This window comes from Prionailurus bengalensis, chromosome B3 (genome assembly GCF_016509475.1).
Source record: "Prionailurus bengalensis isolate Pbe53 chromosome B3, Fcat_Pben_1.1_paternal_pri, whole genome shotgun sequence".
In the NCBI taxonomy this organism is placed as follows: domain Eukaryota; kingdom Metazoa; phylum Chordata; class Mammalia; order Carnivora; family Felidae; genus Prionailurus; species Prionailurus bengalensis.
The window spans coordinates 132,325,649-132,338,805 of NC_057355.1; the positions used below are offsets into that span (position 1 = coordinate 132,325,649).

At 39.0% G+C, this 13,157-nt stretch overlaps 1 protein-coding gene across 5 annotated transcripts in view; it reads right to left on the reverse strand.

Annotated features, from left to right (window-relative positions):
* The window catches only part of GALC (galactosylceramidase), an 89,657-nt gene that overhangs the window by 58,764 nt on the left and 17,736 nt on the right, over nucleotides 1–13,157 (reverse strand). For all 5 annotated transcript variants that reach the window (XM_043556784.1, XM_043556783.1, XM_043556787.1 and 2 more), the window contains 4 exons: nucleotides 11,835–11,965; nucleotides 3,888–4,043; nucleotides 2,689–2,813; nucleotides 1,739–1,866 (listed from right to left, as the gene is read on the reverse strand). In XM_043556784.1, the coding sequence (XP_043412719.1) occupies nucleotides 1,739–1,866; nucleotides 2,689–2,813; nucleotides 3,888–4,043; nucleotides 11,835–11,965 (540 nt within the window). The remainder of the gene's footprint in view (nucleotides 1–1,738; nucleotides 1,867–2,688; nucleotides 2,814–3,887; nucleotides 4,044–11,834; nucleotides 11,966–13,157) is intronic.

Genomic DNA, 13,157 nt, shown 5'->3' on the forward strand with positions numbered 1-13,157 from the left:
ACAGATGTGCACCTGTATGCAAACCTTCTTAGCTCCACACGAGAAGCATGTTCCACAAAAGTACAAATGGATAAATCAGACTCCATAAAAATTAAAAACTGCTGCTCTTCCAAAGACACTGTTAACAAAATGAAAAGAAAAACTATAGACTGGGAAAATATCTTTACAAAGCACATATCTGTAAAGGACTTGTATCCAAAATATGTAAAGGATATAATTCAACCATAAGAAAGAAACAAAAATGGCAAAAGAAAAGAAGATACATGAAGCACAAGCACAGGAAAGCCTCCATCCACATCATCAGTCATTAGGGGAATGCAAATTAAAACCAAAATGAAATAGTACATCATACCTATTAAGAGCTAACATTTTTAAAGCTGATCACAGCAAGCATTCCCAAAGATAAAGAAAAACTGGGACTCCCATTACGCTGATGGAAATTTAAAACAGTACAATCACTCTGGAGAACAGTTTGGCAGCTTCCTATATAAAGCTAAACAGAAACATCTCCTATTACCCAGCCACTCCATTCCTATGTATTTACCCCCAAAAACTCTAGGTCCATTTAAAACTTGTGCACAAATGTTCACAGCTTTATGTGTAATAGCCAGAAAGTAGAAACGAGCCAAACATCATCAAGTAAATAGATAAGCAAACTACCGTATGTCCTTACAACGGAATACTACTTAGCAATAGGTATCACACAACATGGATGAATCTCAAAATAATTATGCTGAGTGAAAGCAGCAAGACAAAAAACAGTACATTCTGCATGATTGCACTGACACACGACTCTAGAAAATGCAAACTAATCCATAGTGACAAAAAGCAATGATCAGGGAAGTCGCAGGACAGAGGGAATATTTATAAAGTGATACGGGTATTCTTTTGGGGCGCTGATGGACACGTTCTCTATCTTGATTGTGACAATGGCTTACTGGTCATTTACATATCAAAACTTGTAAAACTGTGCATTTTAAGTATGTGTTTGAAGGGGATCAGATTATGCCACCATAAACTATGCCACTGTGGTATACAGATTATTTAAAGTTGAAAGTATTTGAGATTCAAAAGATGCCAGAAAAAAGTCTTCTCTGAGCTTCCCTTAGCTTACTAAAAGCAAAGCTCTTACTAAAGCTTATTTTCCTCTGGGAAATAAGGCTGCCAAAAATTCCTCTTCAGAGTGGATCTACTCCCAAAGAGGAGGAATGGGAATAAAACCTACCCCAAGTCCCTTCCATAGAGGACTTTTACAGCCCTAAAGGCAGGGGGAAGGCCGCGGTCTGGTACAGACAAACAGTACCACAGTCATTCCTGCTTGCTCTCCAGAAAACCCATTTATCTTTCCAAAAACGCACTTATTTTCCATTAAGTGTCCTTTCGTCCCCTATCCATTACTTACTAATCTAGGAACACAAGCCCAAACTCTGACCACCCCTCCCAGTTACTCATCAGAGTATCCCGCACACGTATGCAAGGTGCATGCACAAATAAACTGTTTTCTTTCCTCTTGTTACTCTGTGGGGGTTCATCAGTTTAATTTTTGGGGTCCCAGCTTCTGAACCTAAGACGGTATAGGAAGAAGTTTCTTCTTCACCTACATGCTGTTTATCACATATGAATTACACTTCGGTAAAGCTGGGTTTTTGTTTTTTGTTTTTAAAGGTGTTTAGTTGTGTTTTATACTGTTTTTTCCAATACGAAGACAGTTAATCTCATAAAAACAACAAAGAATTACCATAGTTTCAACGATGATGGTGAGGTTACCTAAGCCATCAGTCAGAGCCACGTAGCTTCCTCCTTTCTCTAAGTGACCAACTGTCTTCAGGTAATACCAACCTGGCTGAGTAAACTGAGTGGTATGGGCTACAGTAAAGCAGAAAAAGACCCAGTAAGACACAAACAGTGATAAAAGGGTTTCTTTAAAAAAATAAAGAATAGGGGCACCTGGGTGGCTGAGTCGGTTAAGCCTCTGACTTTGGCTCAGGTCACGATCTTGCAGTTTGAGAGTTTGAGCCCAGCTTTGGGCTCCGTGTTGAAAGCTCAGAGCCTGGAGCCTGCTTCTGATTCTGTGTCCCCCTCTCTCTCTGCCCCTCCCCCACTCATGCTGTGTGTCTCTGTCTCTCAAAAATAAACATTTAAAAAAAAATTTTAATTAAATAAAAATAAATGAATAAATAAATAAAGCTGTCTACTGACTTGAGTCTGATTGAATCTAACAAGCTATTTACTATTTTAGATGAAAATACTTGCCAATCTCACGTTTCAACTTTTGACTAATTAGTCCAGTTAAATGGTACAACTGTAGTAAGAATAACTGTAGTTAGAGTTACTGGTAATAATAAATGAACCACACTGTCAATTTGAGAATACTGATTAAGTCTTTTTTTCCAAGAGTAACATAAAGTTATCCTTTCTGAACTTTTGTTCACCTCTATTTAACCCATCGTAATACAACTACAAAAAATAAGGTTAAAAAATTAATAGTGCATTTCAAAAACTAATCAGCTTTATGGTTTCAAGCAAGTTTTATTTGCACAATATGTATTTACTGGGTACCTCCAAATCTGGCCCTGAAAATGTACTGAGCAATATTTCATGCCCCCATACACAGTTTATGTACTCTCGTCTCCTGCTTTGTCTCCTAGAGAGAAATGTGGGAAGGAAGAAATGGAATCTGAACCATACCTGTGACCCAGATGGGGGGTTCTACAGCATAGTGCCCGCTCCACGGCTCCTGAGCAGTCATCAACCCACATCGTCCATAAGGCAACTGTTCATAGTAACTCGCCACCAAATTCCAAGCAATTGTGCTGAAAAGTTTGTTTGATAAAAGAGAAATACCAAAAGAGCTTGTGATCAAAATGTAAAGGTCTAGAAGACTGTAGTAAAAACACCTTATCAGAATTTATATAAATATATGTAAAGAACCAAAAAATGACCACCCAAAATAAGAAAACAGAAGTCACCTAAATTCATTCACATTGTGAAAAATCCAGTGTTGGATCCATCTAGGTATTTTTCACGGTGAATCACATCATTAAACAACATAAGTGTATTTTGGGTGTATGATTCTTACTGAACAGTCGTGCAGCCAGAAGATGAATCACACCTTATCAGCACGAGACATGTCACAAATTTGAGTCAAATACAAATAAAGGCTTTGTCCATACCTGTTTTCCTTTTGACAGTCAGCCTTCTTAATGCCTCAGTTTCAAGCTGAGTCAATTACGATTGAGAATGCTTAGAGTCGGACTGCCTGAGTTCAAACCATGGTGCCACCACTCACCCTCTTTGGACCTCAGTTTCCTCATGTGTAAGATGAGGATAGTAAGTGTGCCTAGCCCACGTGATCGTTGTGAGGAGTCGCTCTACTAACGCATCCGAAGCGTACGGAACAAGGTCTCAGCTCTAGCGCTACTAGGACTCCGTCCCGTCTGCAAGTGCCGATGGAAGCTTGCCCATTCCTTCAGATGTCGATCAGTGGCTGGTACTGAACCCTGAAAGTGTGACTCTGTGGATTTCAGGGAAGCTCTGGACCCAGGTATTGCCACATGCTAAAATATTTAGGGGTGAAGGGTGATGACATATGCAGTTTATAATTGTTCATTAAAATGTATACGTGGCTTGTCAAAAACCATAGAACTGCATGAATCTTACTGTCAATCACATCTCAGTAAGTCTGACTTTATCGGATACATATTGACAATATTTAAATATAAAAAAAAAATCACAAGCTTAGGTGTACATGTAGGTATAGATGAAACTGCTGTTTACAACCACTGAATCTAGGCTGTGAAATAGGAAGCCCACTGTACTTTCCTTCTACCTATTGTGTTTTTGAAATTTTTCAAAATAAAAACGTTTAAAAGTTTTCAATAACTTACGCAGTCATGTAGCCATTGATGTAATTCTGATTCAATATGCGACCCAAGCAGCCTGCACCCACATCGTTATTTAAAGTGCTAAAATCCTCAGAAGACCAAAGCTTCTTCTTGGTCAACCTCGCATCCCTCACCGTTCGGGTCCCAGGATAATGAGCTCTAGAAAAGAAAAGGGTGGGAGGAAATGGGAAAAGGCAGCACATGCCACTTATATCTATTTGTTGAGTGAATAAAAAACACGTCTTTACAAGTGTTTTCTATTTTAAATCACTGGGCAGCTTGTGGATAGAGGTCACACCAACTGGAGGCGTCTGCTTCCCATTCTTGTGTCTCAGGATGCCCTTAAAATGCGATAAGCCTATAACAACAGGCAGAATGGGAAGGAAGATCATCAGTGGGTGACAGATTTCTGTTTCTAGAAACCATAAAATGGATGGAAGCACATAGACAGATGGAAGCAGCAGAGGAGGCCACAGCCTAGGACACTCCAAGAGATGAATGAGCTGGAGACAGAATTCAGATTCCCAGGGGAAGTAGAGAGCTCGGAAGAGTAGAAAGGAAGGAGTAAGAAGGAAGTCAAAAATAAGACTAATGAATCCATTTTATAAAGTAGCACCTCCTCCCCTACTTCTACCCCTGAGTAGACAAAGAGAAAGACAGCTCGGTATTTATTCCCAGGCAAAAACAAAAAATCAAACACAACAAAAGTCCAGAGAGTTCGTTCTTGAATAAAAAGAAAAAACTACCTCGGTTAAACTACAAATCATTCTCCCAGAGCAGTGGTGGTTCTGAGCCCGGGCGGTTTTGCCTGGTGGAGAAGGCAGAGGCGGGCAGGATTTGCTACTGGCATCTAGCGGGTAAAGGCCAGAGGTACTGCTAAACATCCTATAATGCAAGGGCAGGTCCCCACAACAAAGAATTATCCGGTGGAAATCTCAAAAGTTCACAGGTTGAGAAACCCATCTCCAGAGTAACGGACCCCTCCCTTAGTCCATTATTTGAGAAAAGTCAGTCCAAGTATAAATGTATGTTAATTATTCTAAGAGTAAAATACAGCTTTAATGATGATTTTGGAAGTTACCGATTATTGAATAAAAGCCATTGAGAAATCTCAAATGTGAAGTAGAAAATAGACTAACAGTCAACACAAGAACAAGAGAGCATATTAGCTACGTAATTTTAGGGACATGAGCGTGTACTTTTTAGGACAACAATTATTTACAAAAAATGTAATAACAATACAAGCAGAATAATGGGGACTGGATTACATCATAATTAAGTTTGGTATCATAGTATTCATTACACTAAAGAAATGATGGTCAAGACTTGTTTTAGTTTTTAGTTATTTAATTCCATGTAGGTCACGAATCTGTCACAAAACAAGTCTCATTTGGGAATTCATTCTACCTCCTGAAGATGGATTATGGAACAACATTAATTTGGCATTCCAGGATTTCATAAGGAAGAAAAGAACACGTAACAGAGAACAGGGGACATAAAAAGAAGTATTCAAGAAAAACGAGGCACTACCAAGATGTCGCAGAGTCACTGAACCCAGCTGGAAACACACACCTAATTCGGTTGTGTAAACATACACTACAGAGACCTCAAGAGCAAGCTAGTACCCACAGGATTAGGAAATTATTGTTCTGGCGCTACAATGCCAAACACGGTAAGTCTGTTACTAATCTTTATAACAGTATCTGTTACTAACCTTTGGAACAATATAATTTTAACAGAGTTCTGCATTTTAGTTTCATTCTTATATCCCAGAACTTCATTCTGTGATCATGATATTCAGCCACATACTAATATTAAGACTCATTCAGTTGTCCCTCAGCCAAATGTACTCTTGGTGTGTCTGTGGTCCAATTATACTTGTGAAAAAAGTAAAAACCTGGGAAGTAATATGCTATCATGTTACTAATGATCTCTAGATGTTAGGATTCTGTGTAAGTTCTAAGTCTGTCTTTACAGGTTTCTACATTTTCCAAATTGTCTATAGTAAGTATGCATTATTTTTATAATCTGAAAAAAGTATCTTTTAAAGTTACAGAAATAGGTATCACATCCCTCATTCAGAAAATGTTAACTGTTACATTAAAACTGAGTAATTTATTACATGATCTGAGCAAAACAGGGGAAAAAATGATACTAAAAACTGGGTCTCTCCCAACGTCCGGACCCATCACTAGTTCGACAAAACGCAAAGGTTCTTTATAATTTTTAATGTATGCAACTAGGCAAAAATCTCTGGTCATTTCACAGCATGATTTTTCAAACTTCAGATGACAAAATTAAGATTACTGGAAGTAAATCAGAGTTATCCTAACAGGGGAACACATTTGTATTAAAAGAGAATTAGGACTTGTGGACGAGCTGGATCATGGTGGAGTTTCTGAAACTCCCCAGTACTCCTCCTGAAAGGAGACAGACCAACCAGATATGGGAAAGGGGAAAACCCACTGACAACGTCCTCATCAAAAGTGGGCGACAGGGAATCCCCAGGAGTCTTGCAGCATCAGGACTGACCCAGGATCAGCAGGTGTGGTGTGGAAACTGTGGAACAGCAGGCAGTCGCGCCCCAAAGCAGCAGACCCTAGCCTCCATGGAGGCGTCAGAGGGCAGCTGGTGAAACCGGGAATGCCTTCATATGCTGAAGTCATTCAGTCGGGGATAAATAGAAAACAGTAAATTCACTAAATAGGAGGTGGGCGATATGTGCATTATGCTAAACTTTATAGCAGCTGCATTTAAAAAAGCAGAAGGGAAATTTTCATGATATACTTTGTTTAAATCCACTAGATCCAAAACACTATGATTCAACATAAAAAATTATGAATAACATTTTACATTTTTTAAATATCATATCTTTATTTTTTAAAAGGAAACGTGGTTTTTAATTTTTTTTAATGTTTATGCATTTATTTTTAAGAGAGATGGAGAGCACAGTTAAGGGAGGGGCACTGAGGGGGAGGGGCGGACACAGAATCTGAAGCAGGCTCCAGGCTCCAGGCTGTCAGCACAGAGCCCGACGCGGGGCTCGAACTCATGGACTGCAAGATCATGACCTGAGCCGAAGTCGGATGCTTAACCGACTGAGCCACCCAGGCACCCCTAAAGTTTATTTATTTATTTATTTATTTGGAGAGAGGGAGAGAGAGAGAGAGCACGAGCAGGGGAGGGGCAGAGGGCAAGGGAGAGAGAGAATCCCAAGCACTAAAAGAAAGAGTAATTGAGTAGTACATAAACGTTACATGTTCTAATAATGTATAATTAATATAGTGGATGCAAAATAGGAAGAGAAAAGAAAATGAAATGTAAATAAAGCTTGCCAATTGGCTGGGAGTTAAAGGTTACAGCTTGCAGCTCACAAATCAAGATAGTAGAAGCTTAAGCTCATGTAAAAGTCCAAATATTAAGAAATTTTGGTAATTAAAATTCCACTGTAGGAGTGAGAAGGGGAGAAAGAAAAAGTTATGAAATAACTTTCCCATTGTGTATAGTAAACCAATACATAATAACTAAAAGAAACTAAGAGGATTAGTATAAAGAGTTTCTCAACTTCAACACTACTGACATTTGGTCAGATAATTCTTTGTTGTGGGGAACTTATCTAGTGCTTGGGAGGATACTTAGAAACATCTCTGGCCTCCACCTATCATGCCAGGAACAATCAAAAATATTTCCAGACATTACCACATGTACTCTGGGAGGCAAAATTATCCCCAGCTGAGACCCACTGGTATAAAGGTGTCAGTACAAATGCAATCAATAGAACCAAAAGCCAAACCTTGCTAAATAACAAAAAAAGAAACCTCCTTCAAAAAGGGCAAACAAGGGGTGCTTGGGTGGCTCAGTCGGCTAAGCGTTCGACTCTTGATTTTGGCTCAGGACACGATCCAACAGTGTGTGAGATCGAGCCCCACATTGGGCTCCATGCTGACAACACACAGCCTGCTTGGGATTCGCTCTCCCTCTCTCTCTTCCCCTACCCCTACTCCCCTCTCTCAAAATAAATAAATAAATATTTTTTAGAAGTGCAAAGAAAACAAATCACAGAGCAAGATTTTATATTATTATATATATAGTTTAAATAATTAAATAACAAAAGACAATGAAGCAGGATAGAAAACAAAACCTTCAGTTATATAAATGAGTTTAACCTATTCATTAAACTCTGAAGATTTTTTAGGGCAGCAAAAAAAGCAAAATCTGAATCTATGCTATAGTGCAAGCAACACACCTAACATGAGATGACCTCGAAAGGTAAAGGATGAAATTACGGGCAAAGACAGATCAGGCAAATATAAATGAAAAGAACACAGAGGTCTCTTAGTCATAGGCAAAGCAAAATTCAATCCAAGAAGCATAATGAAGCAAAGAATGGCATTGTCTTTCCTTTTCTTTTTTTAAAATCTCTAAACCCAACGTGGAGCTCAAACTCATGACCTTGAGATCAAGAGTCACGTGTTTTTCCTAGTAAGCCAACCAAGCACCACAAAGAATGACATTTTCTAGGGTCAACTGTTACAAACCAGAATGAAGAGAAGACATTTATTAATACCTAGGTGCCAAATAACACAGCAGCAACTTTCATAAGCATAAACCGCATGAAACTGAAACCCACTAGCGAGACGAAACTAACACTCTTGGTAACCCTGGATGGTCAAGTGAACAAAATAATCAGCATACAGAATATCTAAACAATGCAATCAGTAAGGTAGAAAAGGTAGAGAATATACACTTAACTCCTACATACGGATAGAGACTACATCCTAACATAATAATACAAAAAGATGTTCCCGAGAAAGTTTTTGGAAAAATAAATTCCAAAATTTATTTTGCATTAAATGACCACAGTGCAATAAAATTACAAAATAATTAAGCAGAGCTAAAGCACTGCTCAAAGCAGTTTGTGTAGCATTGGAAACCCACATCAATAAAGATAAAATGAATTAAACATCCAACTTATTCATGAAGATACAGTAAAACCCATATCTTCATTTAAATATTTTTTCCTAGCCAAATATATTCAAAATCAATACAACTTTCTTTCCTCTCAACGCTTCAGCTATTTATGAAAGTTTTAACAATAAAGGCAAAAATTATATTCTAATTTCAATGTATGAAATGTTTAAATACATCTTACTTTACTTGCCAAAAAAAAAAGAAAAGAAAAAGCCTAAATCTAACCTTACCATGCCTCTATCAATTTCCAACAGGAAACAGGACAGATGGTCAGGTTAAACCAAACTAAAAGGATGAAACCATTAAATCCAGACTGTGAGAAACTTTACAGGTCACACAATCCAGCTTTTTTTGACAAATGAAAGGGAATAAAAAGGTGGGGTAAGGACCGAAAAACTTGAAGAGACTTAAATATCAACCAATCCCAGTGTATGAATCTAAATTGGATCCAGATTCGATCAAATAGAACTATAAACTAACAAAAACAGTATTTGATAATATCAAAAAACTGTGACATTTTTAGATGTAATAATGGTATTATTGCTTATGGTAAAAAGAAAAAGAATCCTTATCTTCAGAGATACGTCTTCAAACATGTATGGAAGAAATAACATGTGTGTGGAATCTGCTTCAAAATAATGTGGGAAAAGGAAGAGAGGAACTGTAAGTGGAAAGAGCTGGGGTCCCCGAGGAAAAAAAGACAAGAAAATCTTCCTTGACTGTAAGAAAAGTCATCGTGGGCCCCCAGCCATCTTGTGATCTATGCCTGACTGACCAGCACTACTTGCCCAAAGCCTGTTTCTAGCAGAACTTCCTGAGATATGTTGAAATTGCAGAACAATAGATGCCAGTAGATAACAATTTTAAGGGAACAAAAAAAACGTAAGAACAAACAGCCACTATCAGACCAGGAGATAACCTAATCACATCAGGAACCAGGAATCAGTGGTAAATCTCCCAGTGCTGGTTCAAAACCAAAGACTGACCTGACGCACATTCTTGAGCTATCTTTGCAAGATCTAAACCTTTCTGAGCACTCAGATACCCAGAAGTGATGATGCTGAGCTTTGAGGCCTGGACTCTGTCATCTTAAGATGACTTCTGCCCCAGTTCCATGCTGAATGCCTCATAGTACAAGTCCTTTCATGAATACGTATGTACCCTTAGCCTAAAATTTCCCCAGTTTTATTGTTCCAGGAGACACTGCTCTGGGAAACACTCCAGGTGTTTTCCTTTACTTTTTCTCCTTTACTTTACAAATAAAACCCTTCCTTTCCCTATTCTTTAGCTTGGTTGTGTCTGTTGGCCCCACAGCCACCAAGAGGTGAACCCAAGTTCAGGTAACAGAATGGACAGGTATGTATGATGGAGAACTGGGCATGGGTCACAGTTATGGAGACTGAGTGATGGGAACACGGATATTCATTATATTATTCTGCCTACTTTGTGTACATTCAAAATTCTTCATTCAAAACAAAAAGACACATGTCAAGCAGTCTTCACACCAAATAAAGAACCAATTTCACACATATGTGTATTCTATTTTTCAAATGTTTATATATGTTGTTATGACAAACAAAATTCAAATTCACTTTAAAAAATACTGCTAGGTCAGGGGGGCGCCTGGGTGGCTCAGTTGGTTGAGTGTCTGACTTCAGCTCAGGTCACAATCTCACAGTTTGTGAGTTCGAGCCCCGCGTCGGGCTCTGTGCTGACGGCTCAGAGCCTGGAGCCTGCTTCGGATTCTATGTCTCCCTGTCTCTCTGCCCTTCCCATGCTCACGCTCTGTCTCTGTCTCTCAATAATAAATAAATGTCAAAAAAAAATTTTTTTTTAAATACTCCTACGTCAGGGATAGGAGGGGGAATTGGAGGGAGGTTGTCAACAGGTACAAAATTCCAATTATAAATAAGTACTAGGGATGTCATGTACAGTATGATGACTATAATTAACATTGAGTGTGATACATAGTCGTTAACAAAGTACATCCTAAGAACACTCATCATAAGGAAAAAATTTCTTCCTTTTCACTGAATCTATATGCGATGATGGATGTTAACCAAACCTTTGTAATCATCTCACATGTATGTAAATCAAATCATCAGGCCATACACCTTAAACTTACACAGTAATGTACATCAGTTATTTCTAAATAAGACTGGAAAGAAGCAAATAAATAAGACAGAGAAAAAATTACTGCTGGAACTCAGGAAGGCCAAGACCCAGAGGACTAAATGGTAGAGCTGGACTAAGAGGCAGGGTCAAAGCCACCCTGCTGAGGAAACATGACAAGAGCCATGGTCAGGGTTCATGCCGTACCATTTACATAAATGTTCATTCATGGAAGAACTCCCAACCACAGGAAGTCTGCCATTTGTAATTTCTAAAATTTAAAAACTACCCTGTCCCTTAATCTAAACAAAGCCATGCTTCATTACCCCAAACGTTAACACAATATTTGTAAAGTACCAATACATTTCATTGTCATAGAAAGATCCCAAAGTACAGATGAACCTTGGGCAACATGCTGCCCTCCAACATGTGTATTTGAAAATCTGAGTATAATCTTTGACTCCCCTAAAATTTAACTACTAATAGACTGTTGACCAGAAGACCCAATAACATAGGCCATTAACACATATTTTGTATGTTCTATTTACTGTACACTGTATTCTTACAATAAGCTAGAGAAAAGGAAATGCTATTAAGAAAACAATAAGGAAAAGAAAATACATTCACAGTATCATAAAAATTCCACACATAAGTGGATTGGCTTAGCAAATACCTGTGCTATTCAAGGGTCAACTGTATGTACATTTCAAAGAAAAAGGAATGAAATATCAGTTATACATGCTTAAGTTAATACAAGAAAGCTACCTCTGCAAATGTAATCAGGTGGGAAGGAAAAGCAAAAACAAAGTCAGTATCCCAAGCAAGCAATCAGAAACTGTTAAGTTTTCAAAGCAAAACCGTCCTTACCCTATAACATCAATCACATTCAAGAGCTCAGTGTCGAGCAACATAGAAGCAGAAATGGGTTCCCAGAGATTGTCACTTGCTATGATTTTCACTCGATGGAGACCTTGATAGTTCAGCATCCTTCTTAACACCTTTTGGGAAGATAAACAGAATGCAGAGAGTTCACAACTGTGTTTATAGCTGTTGAATTACAACCACAACAGCTGAAGTATCTTCGAAAATCAGCATCCCGGATGATAGTGTCCATATTATTTCTCAATAGAAATGTGCCTCCTTTGGAAAATAAAAGCACTATCATTAAGATAATTTACTTGGTGGGAATGTAAAAAGAAAAAAAAAAAGAGGTAAAAATGTTCTAGAGGGATTTGCCCTCTGACTTTAATGGAATCTACAACAGACCCTTAATAGTAAAATAAATAAAACCACCACCATAGCTGCAGATCATTAGTTTAAAAGAAAAAGGAAACCAGATTCTAATGTTCTTAATGCTTCCTTCATATGAAGCGGACACAACTAGAGAGACACATGTATAGTCGCAAGGAAAAAACCATAAGCTGTGAAATGTCAAATCTGGATAGACAAACAATTCCTCACCTTCACTGCTAAGACCCTGCCATGAAGCTGTGCCAACCGCAGGGTCACCCAGGACACACGCACTAATTTGTCTTCCACCCGGGGCTATTGCGGCTCTCGTCAGCCCTGTGCTCCCAGAAGCCACAGCTTATCACTAACCTTGAGCCTCCATCTTATACTAGCCCCCTGCCCCACCTCCCATAACCCCACAACGCCCCCTCCACCACATTCTCACCACTACACTGATAACGCCTGCAGCCTGGAATTGACCCTGAGTTACAGGCCTTGGCTGCAAGCCACCCCATCAAACCCCGTGGCTACAGAGTGAAGTGCACCATTGCTCCCAGTGAACACATTGGGCTGTGCAAGGCTCAGAGTCCCCAGCTCATCTACTCCACCTTTCATCCTTGCTCCTCCCCCAAATCCCTTTACTCTCAATCTTCACTTCTTTGCAGTGTCCGCCCCTGCCCTAGCAACAAGGGGAGTTCCTATCCACCCCATATTGAAGATTCCAACTCCAGGTCACCTCCTTTAATAGCGTTTCCTAATCCACCCAAGCAGAATGTCATCTCCTCTCTGCACCTTCTGACAACCCTGCCTGGGCATTATCCTTCTAGAGAACTTAGGACTGATATTTCAGTTGTCCACGTGGGACTCTATAGTCCCCAAATGTGAGCCCCTCTTGGGCAGCAACAGTATTTTTTCTATCTTTATCTTCCAAGTACATAGGGAAGGCCTGACAAGCCTGGA